The following is a 13109-nucleotide window of genomic DNA, read 5'->3' as shown; positions in this document are numbered from 1 at the left end:
GGCGCGCGCGCGCCCTAGAGAGCGGAGCCGCGCGCGCCAGCCCATGACCGCAGGAGACGGGAACGGGTAAGTGACCTGGGATGCGACTCGCAAGCGGGCGCGTCCCGCTGTGCGAATCGCATCCCCAACGGCCATGGCAGAGCAGCGCTCCCGGTCAGCGCTGACCGGGGAGCTGCAGGAAGAAGGGCGCCGTGAGCGCTCCGGGGAGGAGCGGGGACCCGGAGCGCTAGGCGTAACAGTACCCCCCCCCTTAGGTCTCCCCTTCTCTTTATCGGGAAACTGCCTCCCCTGGGATGAGGACACCGGGAAAGGATGGGGGGATTCCTCAACGGCAGGCAGAACCGCAGGAGTAGGAATGGGGAGAGAGGGCAGAGGGCGGGACCTGGCACAGGGCAGTGTGACACCAGGACGAGGGCCATGAGGGGACACAGAAGCTTGCCTGATGGAACTGGGAGGGGGGGAGGGGCATTTCCTGTGGCAGGCAGAGTCCTTAATGACCTTAGGGGGACCAGATACAGGAGGAACCACAGAGTTACGGCAAGGGTTACTGGGAACCGGTTTTAGACAGTTCTTGGAACAAGAGGACCCCCAACTCTTGATCTCCCCAGTGGACCAATCCAGGGTTGGGGAATGAAGTTGAAGCCAGGGAAGTCCAAGGAGAATTTCCGAGGTGCAATTGGGGAGGACCAAAAGTTCAATCCTCTCGTGGTGAGATCCGATGCTCATAAGAAGGGGCTCCGTGCGGAAACGTATGGTACAGTCCACCCTGGCTCCGTTGACCGCGGAAATGTGGAGTGGCTTGACAAGACGGGTCACCGGAATCCGGAATTTATTCACAAAGGAGTCCCGAATAAAGTTCCCAGAAGCTCCAGAGTCCAGGCAGGCCACGGCTGAGAGGGGAGAGCTGGCTGAAGTGGAAATCCGAACAGGTACCGTGAGACGTGGAGAAGCTGACTTGGCATCAAGAGACGCCACACCCACGAGAGCTGAGTGCGAGCGTGCGTTTCCCAGACGTGGAGGACGGATTGGGCAATCCACCAGAAAATGTTCAGTACTGGCACAGTACAAACAAAGATTCTCTTCCTTACGGCGATTCCTCTCTTCCAGGGTCAGGCGAGACCGATCCACTTGCATGGCCTCCTCGGCGGGAGGCCTAGGCGCAGATTGCAGTGGAGACTGTGGGAGAGGTGGCCAGAGATCTAAGTCCTTTTCCTGGCGGAGCTCTTGATGCCTCTCAGAAAAACGCATGTCAATGCGAGTGGCTAGATGAATGAGTTCATGCAGGTTAGCAGGAGTCTCTCGTGCGGCCAGAACATCTTTAATGTTGCTGGATAGGCCTTTTTTAAAGGTCGCGCAGAGAGCCTCATTATTCCAGGATAGTTCAGAAGCAAGAGTACGGAATTGTATGGCGTACTCGCCAACGGAGGAATTACCCTGGACCAGGTTCAGCAGGGCAGTCTCAGCAGAAGAGGCTCGGGCAGGTTCCTCAAAGACACTTCGAATTTCCGAGAAGAAGGAGTGTACAGAGGCCGTGACGGGGTCATCGCGGTCCCAGAGCGGTGTGGCCCATGACAGGGCTTTTCCAGACAGAAGGCTGACTACGAAAGCCACCTTAGACCTTTCAGTAGAAAACTGATCCGACATCATCTCCAAGTGCAAGGAACATTGCGAAAGAAAGCCACGGCAAAACTTAGAGTCCCCATTAAATTTGTCCGGCAAGGACAGGCGGAGGCTAGGAGTGGCCACTCGCTGCGGAAGGGGTGCAGGAGGTGGCGGAGGAGATGATTGCTGCTGCAGTTGCGACTGAAGTTGGTGCACAATGGTGGACATTTCCGACAGTCGGTGGGTTAGATGGGCGACCTGTCGGGATAGCTGGGCGACCACCGTGGTGAGATCAGAGATGGAATGCTGGGGAACCTCAGCGGGATCCATGGCCGGATCTACTGTCACGATGCCGGCTGGCAGGAGGTGGATCCTCTGTGCCAGAGAGGGATGGCGAGGACCGTGCTAGTGGACCGGTTCTAAGACACTACCGGTTTTCACCAGAGCCCGCCGCAAAGCGGGATGGTCTTGCTGCGGCGGTAGTGACCAGGTCGTATCCACTAGCAACGGCACCTCTCTGGCTGCTGAAGATAGGCGAGGTACAAGGGAGTAGGCAGAAGCAAAGTCGGACGTAGCAGAAGGTCGGGGGCAGGCGGCAAGGTTCGTAGTCAGGGGAGATAGCAATAGTTCTGGTACACAGGGTATAAACACACAAAGAACGCTTTCACTGGCACTAAGGCAACAAGATCCGGCAAGGGAGTGCATGGGAGGAGACTAGATATAAGCAGGGAACAGGTGGGAACCAATTAAGCTAATTGGGCCAGGCACCAATCATTGGTGCACTGGCCCTTTAAGTCTCAGGGAGCTGGCGCGCGCGCGCCCTAGAGAGCGGAGCCGCGCGCGCCAGCCCATGACCGCAGGAGACGGGAACGGGTAAGTGACCTGGGATGCGACTCGCAAGCGGGCGCGTCCCGCTGTGCGAATCGCATCCCCAACGGCCATGGCAGAGCAGCGCTCCCGGTCAGCGCTGACCGGGGAGCTGCAGGAAGAAGGGCGCCGTGAGCGCTCCGGGGAGGAGCGGGGACCCGGAGCGCTAGGCGTAACAATTCCCTAACTACTCCTAACACCCCTCCTGCACAAAAAAATATTGCAAGCTTTAAAAAGCTTTCCCCTTGCTCCCATTGTGTGAGCTCACGGCAGGAGAAAGTGGTTGTTCCCCAGCAGGCGCGACATCACTAAAGCCTGAGAGAGCTATGCATTGACATGCCCTGCACACACTTCCTGAGTTTGGTCTCCTGCCAGGCCGGGAGAAGACCAAACTAACTGTTTAACTTGTGGCAGGGAACAGAACAGAGCCACCTAGTGGTCATTTTTTCAAGCACCCTAAAAACATATAAACGGTTGAGAATTTTAACAGTGATTTTAACAGTAAATAGCATTACATAAGGAACAATATATTAAATGTTTAGTTTGGTGACAGGTACTCTTTAAGTGAACCAAAGGATACAACATTTAAAGGGGTATTCTCATCTTACCAATCAAAGTTAAACAGATAACATAAATATATAAGTTTTAGCAAAAATAAAATTAGCAAATTATTGTAAAGGAGGCTACCCCCCTACCAATTTTCTTACAAAAACAGCTAGATCATATTTTCATAGTCAGATGTGATATTTCACTCTTAGAGATTATACTTTTTCCCTCTTCCACTGTCTACACAGACAAGCCCACTACATCTTGTACTGTACTTACTTAAAGAGTACCTCTCATGATCTTGTTAAATGTTATAATCCTCCCAGATCACTGCCCCATCATGATCAACCATCCCCTGCCTTTATTTTTATTTTTTTTAATAATTTTTTTGTTTTCTACCTTAGTATTGCTTTGTATTTTCTGCTCAGTCAGATTCACAGACTGGGAAGGGGCGATACCCAGCAGGATTGACATCATCTGAAGCCATACAGGGGAGAACTTTCTCCCTTACTCTGCTACATACAGCCCAGAGCAGTTCAGTGTGAGATAAGTTATGATTGGATAAGTCTGCACACTCCAGACTGCATTTCCTGTTACATGATTTAAAGCAGATGAGTGAAGAGTTGGTCACTGTTCCTTTATGAGTGGCTTTACTGGCAGATAACCTGAAATAAATTCTCTGGTGTGCTTTTTACAAATGTGACTGGTAGAAGCAGTTGGAGAAAGACTACACAAACAGTCCAATTAGCTTCTCTCCTATGAAGGGCATACACAGGTTGGACTATTGTGGTACAGAAACTTATACTTTATGATGCCCCAATGTGCATTAAGTACGCTGAAGAACTTCTGTGATTTGCTGAGACACACAACACTCTAACCATACGTAACTGAAAAGATTAGGGTACTGTCAGGATCCGGGCTGGTAGCTGGTAGCAGAGGCTGGTGGTGGATCCGCTGTGCCAGAGAGGTGATGACGTGGGCCGTATCAGGGGAACGGAGTCTAAGGAGTGTTACTGGTTTTCACCAGAGCCCGCCGCAAAGCGTGATGGACTTGCTGCGGCAAGTAACCCCCAGGTCGTTCCACCCAGTAGCGACTCAACCTCTCTGGCTGCTGAGATAAGGCAAGGCACTAGAGGATGAGGCAAAGGCGTAGTCAGACGTAGCAATTGGTCAGGGCAAGCGGCACAGGTTCACAGGCGGAAGTCAGTAGCAACGGGAACGGCAACAGGCAGGGTAGCACAGGAAAAAGGAATGCTTTCTCTCAGGCACAAAGGCAACAAAGATCCGGCAGGAGGCTGTGGGAGGAGACGGTACTTATAGGCAGTGCACAGGTGAGGCCTAATTAAGTCCAAACAACACACCCTCTCACAAAGCTTAACCCTTAATAAACCACTTTGGAGCAGGCACCAATCACCTGTGCACTGGTCCTTTAGATCTAAGAGTCCCGGTGCACGCGCCGAGACGCCGGAGCGCTGCCTGGGGACACACGCTGTGAGCACTCCGAGGCCCAGAGCGCTCAACGTAACAGGTACACAGAGGGGTCCTTGTTCAGTTTTATTCTCCTCTGGCTGATCAATACCCTTCTTGGAGCATGGACAGGAGATTACATTTTGGGTGAAATCCTCCAAACTCAGTACATTGGCATGATCATTTGCACATGTGACCCAGATCTGTCTCAGGTGAGATGGGACTTGCTTGAAGCAGGCTTTTACTTGAACATAATACAGGATATAATAGGCAGGAACCTAACGGTACCTAGACGAAACACGGTAGAGATGTTGTTCTGGCCTTTACCAGACTCAGCTGAACTTTTTTTTTTTTTTGTAGGTCCAGCCTTCTGAGAAGAGGGACTGAACAGGGGAGTCCAATAAAAAAACGCCAGTATTATAAATGGCACATGATAGACATGTGGCAATGTTACAGATTATGTATTGTGGCCCAAAAGCTACAAGTTATGCCTCTGGGGTTTAACTAGGTACTCTTCCCATAGCCCTTCTGGAAACTTAAGCATGTCATGTAACCAATGAATCACTCGTATAATACAGCTCTTGAAAATACCCTTACACAGTTGTGAGACCTCAGTGTATGTTAATATGGCAGTATAATACACAAAACCTTTATGCATGTCAACTCATGGTACACCATACACAGATTGAAGCAGTTATGAGTAGGTTTACTCAGCCACAGGACAACTTCACATGTATTGTAGCTGGTACATGGGTACTGAGACACTGCACCAGCATCTTAATGTACAGACCAAGGTCTACTTTTAAATGGGCACTGTCAAAATCAAAAAACCTTTTATATGTTGTACATCTTGGCAAAACATTAAGCTTTCTAATAAACTTCATATTTTTTTAATCTCCTTTTTATAGAAATAGGGGCAAGGTCCAGGAACTGATGTCAGGACTACCACTTCTCTGTGCTCACTTCTGTCTATTAGACACCTGTCTGAAAACAGAGAGTAGGAGTTTACAGAGCAGCCTGCAGTGATTGGATGAAGAGACCCAGGACTGCACAGCAGACTGAGGAAGGAAGTGAATGCATAGTGAGTGAGGGCTTCCTGCGCAGTGGATGTCAGAATGAGTGAGCAGCAGAACAGAGGGATTTGTGAGCCAAATACAGAAGAAAGACACATAAAAAGACATGTAAAGAATCTGCATGACCTAGTGAGTAACATACAAGCATTACTTTTTCTGTGATATATAATGTACGCTTTAACAACTCACATGCCAGCCCTTCTCCTTGCACCTTACAAGACTCTCTCCTCACTCTCCCTGCTTGTTGCCCAGATCCCTGACTTTTAACACCTCACAAGGCTTCTACCCGCAGCGTGCAGCCACCAGTGCCACCATGTGCATTCCTTTGCCAGTACTATGCCTTCCTACATGTGGTTGGCAGCCAATAAGGCTTTCATCACTGTGTGTAACCACCACATACCAACTTCATAGCGCCACTGGGGACTGCAGCCTGCCATCTTGCAGCCCCTGAACGAGGAAACACTTACACAGTGCTATATATAACATTCCTAAGTACAGTATAAACATGTATAAAGTCAAATTGTAAGTAAGAAGACATTCCAATAAGCACTTGCATTTCATAAGATGCTATACCTGCACATGTCAGTAGCAGCAGACTTCTCATGACAGGACATCGTCTGAGTCTCTGGGGATTTGTACATCTGAACAGAATGATCCTGATCATAATCTTCCACAGAAACGGGTTTGCGGAAGACGTCCAAACCATAATCTGGAAGAAAACAAATGTATGGATGGATATGAAACAAATGATGGGGGTGTTTAAGAAATCCTTTGTAAATATAACATATAGGATGGTCATCTAAGCAAACAAATGAACAGCTTTCAAAGCACAAAACATTGTGGGGCATTTCTACACAAAATACAATGTCCTTGAGCTGCCTCACTAGGACTCATTTATTAATACTGGCTTTTTTAAGCAACCGATCACAGGGCTGCTTTTATGTTTTCAGAGCAGGTTAAGGTTAGGACTACACAGTGACTTTGGTCATATGCAATGTGAAGATGACAATGTCTCATTGCAACATCACGTCTAATGACTGTAAGTGTGGTTGCATTTTGTAACCTTTAACCTAATGTGACTGCAACATGATGGTTGCAAGAAATTCAAACCAGTTGGATTTGTGTTTGCAAGCCACAAGGTGCACATGACTTTACCAGATTAACCTCAATGAAAGTCACGAGCAACTGGGATTTGTTGAGTGACAGTGACACTGTGTAGCCCAGACCTGTATAATAAAAGTGGCACTGTAACTGGTTGTGTGGGCACACTAAATAAACAGACAGATTGGCTTTCAGGGTCTCGGACTGAAAAGTGCTGGAAGCCATGCTTCTCAATCTGAGATAAAACTTGTATACATTCAGAAAATAACCCAAAAGTAGTCACTAGCTGACTATTTTGGGGCAGTTGAAATGAATGGGGCCTTTTCCTGTCTGAACGCAGATATGTTGGCATGTTATTGTGACAGTTTCCTGAGGTAACCGTGCCTCAGAGGCACAAATCATGATGTGAACCTAATCTACATATATAAAACTCAACGTGTGTGTGTTTGTGTATGTATGTATGTATGTATGTACTAGCTGAGTACCCGGTGTTGCCCGGTTTTCCTTCCTAATCCTTGTTGGGGAGGAAAATAAACAAAGGAGGAAGCTTTTGACTTCATATCCCGTCCTCATATATTGTTGTCATATCCCAACCCCACATTCCCACCTCCTATCCCGTCCTCCTATCTCGACCTCCTATACCGTCCTCCTATCCCATCCTCCTATCCCGTTCTCCTATCCCGACCTCCTATCCCGACCTCCTATCCCGACCTCCTATCCCGACCTCCTATCCCGTCCTCCTATCCCGTCCTCCTATCTCATCCTCCTATCTCAACCTCCTATCCCGTCCTCCTATCCAGTCCTCCTATCCCCACCTCCTATCCTGTCCTCCAATCTCGAGCTCCTATCCCGACCTCCTATCCAGTCCTCCTTTCTCCACTTCCTATCTCCACCTCCTATCTCGACCTCCTATCTCAACCTCCTATCCCGACCTCCTACCCCTTCCTCCTTTCCCATCCTCCTTTCCCGTCCTCATATCTCGACCTCCTATCCAGACCTCCTATCCCGTCCTCATATCCCGTCCTCCTACCTGACCTCCTATCCCAACCTGCCATCCCGTCCTCATATCCTGACCCGTACCTCCTATCCCGTCCTCCTATCTCGACCTCCTGTCTCGACCTCCTATACCGTCCTCCTACCCCATCCTCCTATCCCGTCCTCCTATCCCGTCCTCCTATCCCATCCTCCTATCTCAACCTCCTATCCCGACCTCCTATCCAGTCCTCCTTTCTCCACTTCCTATCTCAACCTCCTATCTCCACCTCCTATCTCCACCTCCTATCTCCACCTCCTATCCTGACCTCCTACCCCTTCCTCCTTTCCCATCCTCCTTTCCCGTCCTCATATCTCGACCTCCTATCCAGACCTCTTATCCCGTCCTCATTTCCCGTCCTCCTACCTGACCTCCTATCCCGACCTCCCATTCCGACCTCCCATCCCGACCTCATATCCTGACCCGTACCTCCTATCCCGTCCTCCTATCCCATCCTCCTATCCCGTCCTCCTATCCCATCCTCCTATCTCAACCTCCTATCCCGTCCTCCTATCCCGTCCTCCTATCCCCACCTCCTATACTGTCCTCCAATCTCGAGCTCCTATGCCGACCTCCAATCCCGTCCTCTTTTCTCGATCTCCTATCTCAACCTCCTATCCAAACCTCCTATCCCGACCTCCTATTCTGTCCTCCTATCCTATCCTCCTATCCCGTCATCCTTTCCCATCCTCCTATCTCGACCTCCTATCCAGACCTCCTATCCCGTCCTCATATCCCGTCCTCCTATCCCGTTCTCCTATCCCATTCTCCTATCCCGACCTCCCATACTGTCATCATATCCCGACCTGTAATATGTGTACCAGGTATTGAAATATCTCCAGCCGTACGGAAGTTATGGGGGAACATACATTTCCCATTTATTTGCATGGGACTTTAAACAAAAACCCCGACCCTCACAAATGGGGGTAGTTAAGGGTTAAATTAACTATCCTATATTTTAAGTGGACATATAAGTAACATGTGACCAAGTATTATCGAAATATCTCCAGCCGTTTGGAAGTTATGCAGTAACATATATTTCCCATTAACTGGCATGGGACTTTAAACATAAGCCCCGCCCCTGGCAAATGGGGGTGAGTAAGGGTTAAATCACCTATTCTATGTTTGTTGTTGACATATAAGTAACATGTGTGCCAAGTTTCATGTTAATATCTTTAGCCATTTGAAAGTTTTTGTGGAACATACACACATACATACACACACACGTTGAGTTTTATATATATATATATATATATATATATATATATAGATAGATAGATAGATAGATAGATATATATAGATATATGTATGTATGTATGTATGTTCCACAAAAACTTTCATACGGCTAAAGATATTAACATGAAACTTGGCACACATGTTACTTATATGTCAACAACAAACATAGGATAGGTAATTTAACCCTTACTCACCCCCATTTGCCAGGGGCGGGCTTATATTTAAAGTCCCATGCAAGTCAATGGGAAATATATGTTACTGCATAACTTCCAAACGGCTGGAGATATTTCGATGATACTTGGTCACATGTTACTTATATGTACACTTAAAATATAAGATAGTTAATTTAACCCTTAACTATCCCCATTTGTGAGGGTCAGGTTTTTTTTTTAAAAGTCCCATGCAAATCAATTTGAAATGTATGTTCCCATATAATTTCCATTAGGCTGGAGCTATTTCATTACCTGGTACACACATTACGAGTCAGGATATGAGGACGGGATGGGAGGTCGGGATAGGAGGACGGGATATGAGGACGGGATATGAGGACGAGATATGAGGTCGGGATAGGAGGTCAGGTAGGAGGTCGGGATAGGAGGTCGGGATAGGAGGACAAGATAGGAGGACGGGATATGAGGACGGGATAGGAGGTCGAGATATGAGGACGGGAAAGGAGGTCGGGATAGGAGGACGGGATAGGAGGTCTCGATAGGAGGTCTCGATAGGAGGATGGGAAAGGAGATCGGGATAGGAGGACGGGATAGGAGGTTGAGATAGGAGGTCGAGATAGGAGGTCGAGATATGAGGACGGGAAAGGAGATCGGGATAGGAGGACGGGATAGGAGGTTGAGATAGGAGGTCGAGATAGGAGGTCGGGATAGGATGTCAGGATAGGTGGTCGGGATAGGAGGACAAGATAGGAGGACGGGATATGAGGACGGGATAGGAGGTCTGGATAGGAAATTGGGATAGGAGGTCGAGATAGGAGGTCGAGATATGAGGACGGGAAAGGAGGTCGGGATAGTAGGACGGGATAGGAGGACGGGATAGGAGGTTGAGATAGGAGATCGAGATAGGACGGGATAGGAGGTTGGGATAGGAGGTCGAGATTGGAGGACGGGATAGGAGGTCAGGATAGGAGGTCGAGAGAGGAGGACGGGATAGGAGGTCAAGATAGGAGGTCGAGATATGAGGACAGGAAAGGAGGTCGGGATAGGAGGACGGGATAGGAGGACGGGATAGGAGGTTGAGATAGCAGGTCGAGATAGGACGGGATAGGAGGTCGGGATAGGAGCTCGAGATTGGAGGACGGGATAGGAGGTCAGGAAAGGAGGTCGAGATAGGATAATGGGATAGGAGCTCGAGGACGGGATAGCAGGACAGGATAGGAGGACGGTATAGGAGGTCGGGACAGGAGGTCGAGATAGGAGGTCGGGATAGGAGGTCGGGATGTGGGGTTGGGATATGGCAACAATATATGAGGACTGCATATGAAGTCAAAAGCTTCCTCCTTTGTTTATTTTTCTACCCAAAAAGGATTAGGAAGGAAAAACCGGGCAACGCCGTTTTTTTTAGTCTTCCTATATAGCATTAGAACTTGTGTTGTCAGTCTTGGCATTACTGAGGTAATGAATAACAAGTATTTTCTGTATAATATATAATTTACATACGGTACTTGCCTTAGTGGCCATCAGAAAACGGCAAAAAGTTAAACATTTTTGAAGCCCTACAGTTATTAGTTGTAGAAACTCCAAAAATGTTCAAGATAATGTACATAAGTTTTTAGCCCTAAAAAGGATTCTGCACATTAAAATGCATATTTTATATGAGAAATACCCTCTCTTTTAGGGGTGCTCTCTCTGCAGTTTTGCTGGTGTCTGTCGGTGTTCTGTAGTTATCTGGGGGCATTCCTTTAGGTGCATGGTAATTACTCCACTCTCTACTCCTCCCTCTCGCTTGTCACATGGCCTGCACTGGAGTCTACCATGTCCATAGTGTAAGGTGCAAGCCCATAAGAAATCCATTCATTTTGAGTCCAAAGTAAAAACATTAGTGTGCATTTAAACATTTATTCATGTAGTACTTGTTGGTGGTCAATGTGCCTGGAAACCACTGTAAACGCTGCAGATGCCTGGCCCGTATTTTCCTTTTACATGGTTTGTCTGCCACTACTGAGTTCGGTGAGGCACTAAAGTGAGCAGAGCAGGGAGATAACCCCGACCCAGTCAGCAAATCCAACTGCTGTTGTTAGGACAGATCGAACTAGGACACCAGGTTCTCACAAAAAAAGTGCTTATTTTTTAAGGCAGTATTTATGTTAAAAATGTTTGTTCTAAGACCAATAGCGCTTTAAGTAGCTGAGACATCAGTTTTCTACCCTTCATTTTTTATGGCACAGACAGTACAATACTTATGTTTTTGCTAGAATTAAATAAAATCTGTCATTCATATTGGAATGGTTTTGCTTAAAAACTCATGAGAATTAACAGACTAGTGTGGAAAGATCTTAGTCTCTAAGGCTAGGTTCACTTCACGATATAACCATCTGATTATCGGACCGTAAAATCGGACGAAATTGGATTGTAAAAAATCATATACAATCATATGTCAACATTTATTTGCTATCTGATTTAAAATTGTATCGAAAAATTGTACAGATGAAAATTCCATCCAATTTTCCATAAAAATCTGATCCTGTTTTTAAAATTAATATGTATGCCAAAGGCAATAAACTTTTATATATTTGAAGTGTATGTGTTTTGAAGTCTACTGCACATGCGTACAAAAAAATTGTGTGCAATTAATCTGTTAGAATCGCACACGATTCCATGCGATTTACATAGACATCAATAATAAAAAAAAATCAGACACGATCTCGATCCAATTTTGAATCTGGACCAAAAATAGTGGCCAACCACGATTTTATCTACGATTTTAAGTCGTGCAAAATCGGATATGTATCAAAACTGATGCATTTGCTGTCTATCATTAAATGGGTACTCCGCCCCTAGACATCTTATCCCCTATCCAAAGGATAGGGGATAAGATGTCAGTTCGCCGGGGTCTCGCTGCTGGGGACCCCGGGGATCGCCACTGTGGCACCCCGCTATCATTACTGTGCAGAGCTAGATCGCTCTGCACGTAATGACGGGCCATACAGGGGCCGGAGCATCGTTAAGTCACAGCTCCGCCCCTCGTGACGTCACGGCCCACCCCGTCAAAACAAGTCTATGGGAGGGGGCGTGGCGGTCATCACGCCCCCTGTCATAGACTTGCATTAAGAGGACGGGCCGTGATGTCATGAGGGGCGGAGCCATGGCGTCACGCTGCTCCGGCCCCTGTATCGCCCGTCATGACGCACAGAGCGAACTCGCTCTGTGCAGTATGAATGGCGGGGTGCCGCAGTGGCGATCCCTGGGGTCCCAAGCAGAGGGACCACGGCGATCTAACATCTTATGCCAGGGGCGGAGTACCCCTTTAATGAATGGAAGTCAATGGATACGACTTGGCATGCAGATTTGTATGATTTCAAAGTTAAAAATTGTGAGAAGAAGTAGGATGGTAAAATCATGATGTGAATGCACCCTAACTCAATACATTCAATGTATTCTTAAGGAAGGCTCCCAGTTTCTGAGTTGCCCATAGCAACCAATCAAATAGCTTCTTTCATTTTTTAAAAGGTCTCTGAAAAATGAAAGAAGCAATCTGATTGGTTGCTATGGGCAACTCAGCAACTTTTCCTATGGACAGGTTTTGATGAATCTTCACCATACCACTTACCTTTATTAGTAGATTGCAAAGAAATACAGCAAAAAAAAAATAAAAAAATACCACACACCATGGGCCTCATGTACTAGGAGTTTTGTGTAAATTAAAGGAAATATGTGAGGGAACAAACTTTTCTCCTATCCACAAGATAGGGGTTAAGATTCTGATCACGGGAAAGTGCCGTACAGGGCCCTGGTTTGGCCCACGAGTCTGCTCCAGCAGCCGGACCCCACGCAATCCGACACTTATCCTCTATGCGCTGATTAAGTTTGTTCCGCCGCATATCTCCTTTAACGTAAAAAATTTATGGGGAAATTCATTTTTTCCATTTTTTTTTCACACTGTGCACTATTTTCAGCAAATCTTCCGAAAAGTGTGTGTAGTTTAGATTTTTTAAACAATTCGAGTAATTAATT

The 13109-nt window shown here is 47.2% G+C and overlaps 1 protein-coding gene across 1 annotated transcript in view; it reads right to left on the bottom strand.

Moving 5' to 3' along the window:
• LOC130361107 (atrial natriuretic peptide receptor 2-like) overlaps positions 1 to 13109 on the bottom strand; it is a 145054-nt gene that overhangs the window by 59898 nt on the left and 72047 nt on the right. The window contains exon 13 of the mRNA XM_056563713.1: positions 6129 to 6264. Coding sequence (XP_056419688.1) covers positions 6129 to 6264 — 136 coding nt within the window. The remainder of the gene's footprint in view (positions 1 to 6128; positions 6265 to 13109) is intronic.

Source organism: Hyla sarda, chromosome 1 (assembly GCF_029499605.1).
Source record: "Hyla sarda isolate aHylSar1 chromosome 1, aHylSar1.hap1, whole genome shotgun sequence".
Lineage (NCBI taxonomy): Eukaryota > Metazoa > Chordata > Amphibia > Anura > Hylidae > Hyla > Hyla sarda.
This window is presented reverse-complemented; position numbering and strand designations above follow the sequence as displayed.